Source organism: Phoenix dactylifera, unplaced genomic scaffold (assembly GCF_009389715.1).
Source record: "Phoenix dactylifera cultivar Barhee BC4 unplaced genomic scaffold, palm_55x_up_171113_PBpolish2nd_filt_p 000007F, whole genome shotgun sequence".
Classification (NCBI taxonomy): domain Eukaryota; kingdom Viridiplantae; phylum Streptophyta; class Magnoliopsida; order Arecales; family Arecaceae; genus Phoenix; species Phoenix dactylifera.
In genome coordinates, this window is record NW_024067666.1 from 3548294 (window position 1) to 3554459 (window position 6166).

General features: G+C 44.4%; 1 protein-coding gene across 1 annotated transcript; it reads left to right on the top strand.

Moving 5' to 3' along the window:
• The first annotated feature begins 1978 nt into the window (after window positions 1-1978).
• On the top strand, window positions 1979-4603 carry LOC103704488 (cytochrome P450 78A5-like). The gene is made up of 2 exons (XM_008787800.4): window positions 1979-3011; window positions 3657-4603. The coding sequence occupies exons 1-2, from the start codon at window positions 2088-2090 to the stop codon at window positions 4251-4253; spliced, it is 1521 nt and encodes a 506-aa protein (XP_008786022.2). The 5' UTR covers window positions 1979-2087; the 3' UTR covers window positions 4254-4603.
• The last annotated feature ends 1563 nt before the right edge of the window (window positions 4604-6166 follow it).

Genomic DNA, 6166 nt, shown 5'->3' on the forward strand with positions numbered 1-6166 from the left:
TTGAGATGTGAAGAGATGAAATGACTCAATAAAATCGAATGAAATAGTCGATCAAACAATTTGTTTCAAAGACCATTCGAAGCATATTTAGGATGTCGTCTCATCTCTAGATCGAGGCGTATGCTGTCTTTCAAATGAGCAACTTCTTAATCTATCTCTTGGTCTCGACCTTTCACCTTTAGTAGATGATAAGGTTCTTCTACAGTGATTTTAATATGATTATGATGCCTATATAGATATTTATAGACCCATTTAAAAAATACAATAGAAATTCTTACTGCTGTAGGATTTGTGAAAACTTAATGTATTGGTGCGCGCACCAGATATTATAACAAGAGCCATTCTATCCCACCCAATTAAGTAGAAGAATTAGGGAAATCCCCCTTATAGGAGCATAATATACATTATGTATCGGTGACATGAACTTGTCATGTTAATTCTACATATTTATAATTAGACCTTCATTCTCTTTTACACAAACAATTAATCCTCTAAGTTGTTATTGCATCTTCCTTGTACTAAAATAGTCCCAATTCACCTTGAATTTTTCTTAGTGATTTAGATCTACATACTACACGATATTTTTGGAGAACCTTATAAGATCTTTATGACTGCAAGCTAGTGATAAACTTTGGACACAAAGTTTTATACGGGTCACTAGACTATTATTGTGTCCTGAAAGAATAATGATTAAACTATATTCCAGTAACATGCATAAAATTTTTATATAGGTTCTAAATTGCATCTTATGCTATATGACTTGCACCTCTAATTAGCCTCAAGCCGATATGCATAGATTTTGGATGGTGCGTCTCTGAAAAGCTAGCAACCACCCATGGATGTATATTGATAGGGAATTTTTTTGTGGGCTTCGAATCTTTCATCATCTTTGCTTGCCAAACATATCACCCGTGGTTGGCTGCAAGTTGCATGTGTGTCCTCTTTAACTTTTACATGATGTCATATATAAGCATGGGAAATGACTTCATTACCACATCACACAAAGTAGTTATCAATCAAAGATTACACAAGAATTTTGTTGCATACGCTTGCAAGACATTGTTCCCATACAAAGACATCCAATTGGCCAGTAGAGATCTTCTATATCCTTGCATATTTGTCTACATACACACTTCTAATCAACTCTAGAAGCTTGTATAGGAATGGCAATGCATGCAAAACGATAAGGGAAGCTAAATGCAAAGTTATCTTGCACTTGCTTTTTGTGATGGATAGAGAAGAATGCAAAGTTGAAGCAGTGTCATGGCTGGCATCCACACAAAAAAAGCTTCATCATAATTCAGGGCATTAGGCGGCATTTTAGCGCCGCGGCAGAGGCCGGACGGTCCGTCTCCCCGCCGTTACTGTGGAAGCAGTAACGGCAGGGGAGACGGACCGGGCTGGTGCGGGGCGAGCGTGCCGTACGTTGACGGCGCGAACCAGGGGGGCTCGGGCCCCACCGCCAGCGAGAGCCTCGGTACGGCGGTCGCCTCGCCGTGGACGGTGGACCCCGGCACCGAGCCGTCAGATTTCCCATGCCCGGGCGGCGCCGATGTGGGCTGCCCGCGGGCAGCCCACACAGCACAGTGCCGTATCCGCGCGGCCCTGCCCCCTTCCGCCACGCGTCCCCGTCCCCACCGCTCTACGATGATTCGCGCCGCTCACCGCAGCTTAACTCACCGACCGGTGATCCGATTCCCCGCCTCCTAAAGACCGAAATGCCCCCGTACGGATCTCGACTGCCCAGCTGTTCACCGGTGGCGATCTCGTCATTCGATGCCCGCAGCCTACACATAGGGGCAAATCTGTAATATCGTCGGAAAGTAGTGGCAGCGTCGTAGAAATCACAATCTTTTTAACGCCCTTAACTTGGGTTAAAAAAAACGAAAAGAAATTAACCCTAGTTAAATTTTAAACCTAACTCATGTTCCCTAACCGCTATATAACCGCCTTCTCACGCTCTCATTTCGTCGTCACCCCTCCACCCCCCGCCCCCGTCGCCTCTCCGCGGAGTACTACTTCCGAGTCTTCGGAAATCCAGTTCCTTGCTTGCTTCCTCTGTTTCCATTCCTCTCCACCGCTTCAAAATGGCATCTTTCGATCTCGAAACCGCTCTTTTTCTCTTCTTCGTCCCGAAAACCGTGTTCTCTCCGGTCATTGCGTTCGCCATCGTTGCGCTCGCCGCTGTCTGGCTCAGCCCCGGAGGGCTTGCCTGGGCTCTTTCCAGGGCACCGCGCTCGATCCCCGGCCCTCCGGGGGTCGTCCTGGCCCTTGCCGGTACCGCCGCGCACCGGGCCCTCGCCGGCCTGGCCCGCTCTATCGGAGCCACCCGCCTGATGGCCTTCTCCGTCGGGTTTACCCGGTTCATCGTGTCGAGCCACCCCGACACCGCGAAGGAGATACTCAACAGCTCGGCCTTCGCCGACCGGCCGATCAAGGAGTCCGCCTACGAGCTGCTCTTCAACCGCGCCATGGGCTTCGCGCCCTTCGGCGAGTACTGGAGGAATCTGCGGAGAATCTCCGCCACCCATTTGTTCAGCCCCCGGAGAATCGCCGCCTTCGGCGAGCACCGTTGGGCGATCGGGGAGCAGATGGTGGGGGAGGTAAGAGCTCTGATGGGGACTGATGGAGTGGTGGAGGTGAAGCGGGTGCTTCATTTCGGGTCTCTAAACAACGTTATGATGAGTGTCTTCGGAAAAAGATTCGATTTTGCGAAGGGGGAAGGGCTGGATTTGGAAGGGCTGGTGAAAGAAGGATATGAGCTTCTTGGGATGCTCAACTGGAGCGACCACTTCCCCTTGTTGGGGTGGATGGATCTCCAAGGAGTGAGAAAGAGGTGTCGTAGGTTGGCTGGAAGAGTTAATGTGCTTGTGGGGAAGATCATAGAGGAGCACAGAAGGAGGAGGATTGATGGAGGTGGTCTGAATGGGGTTGGGGACTTTGTAGATGTGCTGCTGGATCTGGAGAAGGAGGAGAGGCTCTCTGACTCTGATATGGTTGCTGTTCTCTGGGTATATATCTTCTTCTTCCCATACTCTTCCTCTTTATTTTATATTGATTATTTTATTGTTATTCTTGGTTTGTTACTAGGATCTTTTTGGTTGAGTGGTAGTTTGCTAGGTAGTTTCTTGTGATATATATTTTTTCCCCTTTTGTGTTGGTTAGATCTGGATATCTGCTTAAAAAGTTTTGAATTTGCCCTTCTCCTTTTGTATGGATGAGTCACAACCCTTCACCTTATCTAGTATGACCTGTGATGACCAATGATCTTGCTATTTCAATTTGAGATGTCGACACCTTAAAGCTATTGCTCATTTGATGGGGCTATTAATGCTTTTTATCTTAAAGTAGGTGATCTATCAGTTTGTGATTTGTTTTAGTGCAATAACGGCAGCTACTAGTTTGTTGGATTCTAGTTGTTCTTTTCTTACGGTGCCCTCCTTTGGTAGTTTCTCTTTTATATATATATATATATATATATATATATATATATATATATATATATATATATATATATATATATATATATATATATATATATATATATATATGGAGCTCAATTTTATTGAGTTGATGGTTTGCTAATCTTTAGTGTAAAAAAAAAAAGGAAACTGTTGATGAATGCTAACAGCCACCCTTGCATGGCTTTGTGTCAGGAAATGATATTTAGAGGAACCGACACGGTGGCCATCCTCTTGGAATGGATCATCGCCAGAATGGTGCTGCACCCAGAAATCCAGTCCAAGGTCCAGTCTGAGATTGATGCTATAGTAGGAAACTCGCGCCTTGTCTCGGACTGCGACATTCCTAACCTTCCTTACCTCCAATCTATAGTGAAAGAATCCCTCCGGATGCACCCACCTGGCCCTCTCCTCTCCTGGGCTCGCCTCGCCATCCATGACGTTCATATTGGGAATCACTTCGTTCCTGCAGGGACCACGGCCATGGTGAACATGTGGGCGATAACCCACGACGAGAGCATCTGGCCCGAACCCAACGAGTTCAAGCCGGAGCGGTTCATGTCGGAGGATGTGAGCGTTCTGGGTTCTGACCTGAGGCTGGCGCCCTTCGGGTCGGGGAGGAGGGTCTGCCCCGGGAAAGCCCTCGGCTTGGCCACCGTTCATCTCTGGCTGGCTCAGCTGCTTCAGAGCTTCCAGTGGCTGCCCTCCAATGGTGGGGTAGACTTGTCCGAGTGCTTGAACATGTCCCTTGAGATGAAGAACCCCTTGGTCTGTAGGGCTCTTCCAAGGTGATGTGTGGGGATGTTGGTCTCTTCCTGGACAGTGACTAGTATTGAAGACAGCAGTTCTTGTTGGGTGTGCGACAGGGAAGCTTGGTCCTTGGAGATATGCTGATCTTGTCATCTCCAAAATTTTGTAATCTTGTAGTTTGTTTGCTACCTGGGTTTCTGGTTAAGCACTTTTGTTCATGTCTAATGCTTGCTTTAGTACTCTTTTAAGTTTCCAAGTGATGTGCATATAGGTGAAAGTTTGGTAGTAGGGTGTAATGTGTTGTCTTTGCTGGTTATGTAAGCAGGTTGTCATGGAATGTATACATCCTTTTGACTTGAACACATGGAATCATAAGTTTCTCTTTGCTTGCACCTACATCTGATCATAGAAACATATATGATGATGCAAGTAGGTGGTCATGTCACATGAAATGATGAATTTTTCTTATGGTTGTCCAAGACCTGAAAGCAACATAAACAAGCGATGATGCATCGCTTTTTTGATGGCCAAAATCCTCTAGAGCTAGATGTCTGGTATTCTCATGTGTTCTTTGAATGGACTTAATTCATGGGAGGTTGGTTAACTCTCAGAAAAATAAAAAAAACCCATGCAATGCAATATTGTAAGTTGGAAAATTAGTGTTTAGCTCATTAAATATGTTTGAGCCTGTATTCATATTTTAATTTCCAATAATTCTTTGCATAGGCTGATGCCGGCGTTTTCTTATTTTAATATAACGGAAAAAAGAATCGAATTCTCCGAGCTTATTAGGACAGAGTTTTTTTTTGTGAGAATTTAACATGTCTCTAAATACCTAAGCTAGTTCTTGGAAAAATCTTAACCAAAGTTGGAATCACCAGTTATCTGTTGGCATTATTATCAATATCTCATATCTGTTTTTGCTCCATATTTCTATATATCATCCTTTGGAACTGTCGAAGCATGAAAACAATGCCCTTTTATCTGATGGACAACTACAATTCTGATCCAACTCTGAAGATTTTATGCTCTTCTTTCTCATATGCCTTTCTTTATCCTGACCCTGCTTTATATAAAAAAAACATGGCTCCACATAATAAAATAAGATTCAAAGGATGGGCTGTGGGTCGTTATCCATTACTCTACTGTTTAATGAGACTCTTAGGTTTTCTTTCATTTGCTGCTTTGCACTTCACGGTACGACACCAACTTATAGAAGAATATATAAGAACCCACACCAGTTGATATGATTCCTAGATGCATATTTTCTGGTACACAAATCCCCCATGGAATATTTAGAGGCTCTGGAAAGCTTGCTTCCTTTTCTTCCCATGGAAAAGAGGAACATCTACATGAGATTCGAATCTCTGAGCTATCTGCACGCCCAACAAAACAAATCCAACTTGCCACTCATTTTTCCCCTTTGTTTTATAATACTTATCTCTACTTATTCCGACTTCCTCTATCAACATCTGTAGAGATCTTTGTATGATCAATATTAGATCTAGAGAATCTCTACTGTTTTTGACCTGTGCATGTGTTGGAATGGAAAGCCAGGGAATTTAGTCCTGGTCGAGGAGAGAATATTCCCTCAGCCACCAACTGAATTCTCTCTCAATACACCTAGCTCCACTCTTATATCAATCTTCTTATGGGTCAGCAATGAACAAGGAGAGCAGGACCCTACTTGATGGAGCATTACTTTAGCACTGGTTTTACGTCATGTTCAAGGTGATGCTTTTGAAGCATGCGCATGGTAGTTGAAGTGTTGAGTGATCTAAGATGCTACCTTAGCAACTAGATGGTTTTTATTGTCACAATCAAGCAACCATTGAGCTTATATGGTTTGTCTGAACCATGGTATGAGGCCCATGGAATGCATTTTCTGACCACTGGTATAAAGCATGTTGATGCACTTGAACGTTAGCAGGCATCAGAGATGGCGTTCGAGGATT

Bases quoted from the DNA above. Each gene is read 5' to 3' on its own strand.
- LOC103704488 (XM_008787800.4), top strand. From the start codon at position 2,088: ATGGCATCTTTCGATCTCGAAACCGCTCTTTTTCTCTTCTTCGTCCCG. The intron at 3,012-3,656 runs GTATATATCTTC...GCTTTGTGTCAG, and splicing joins ATATGGTTGCTGTTCTCTGG to GAAATGATATTTAGAGGAAC.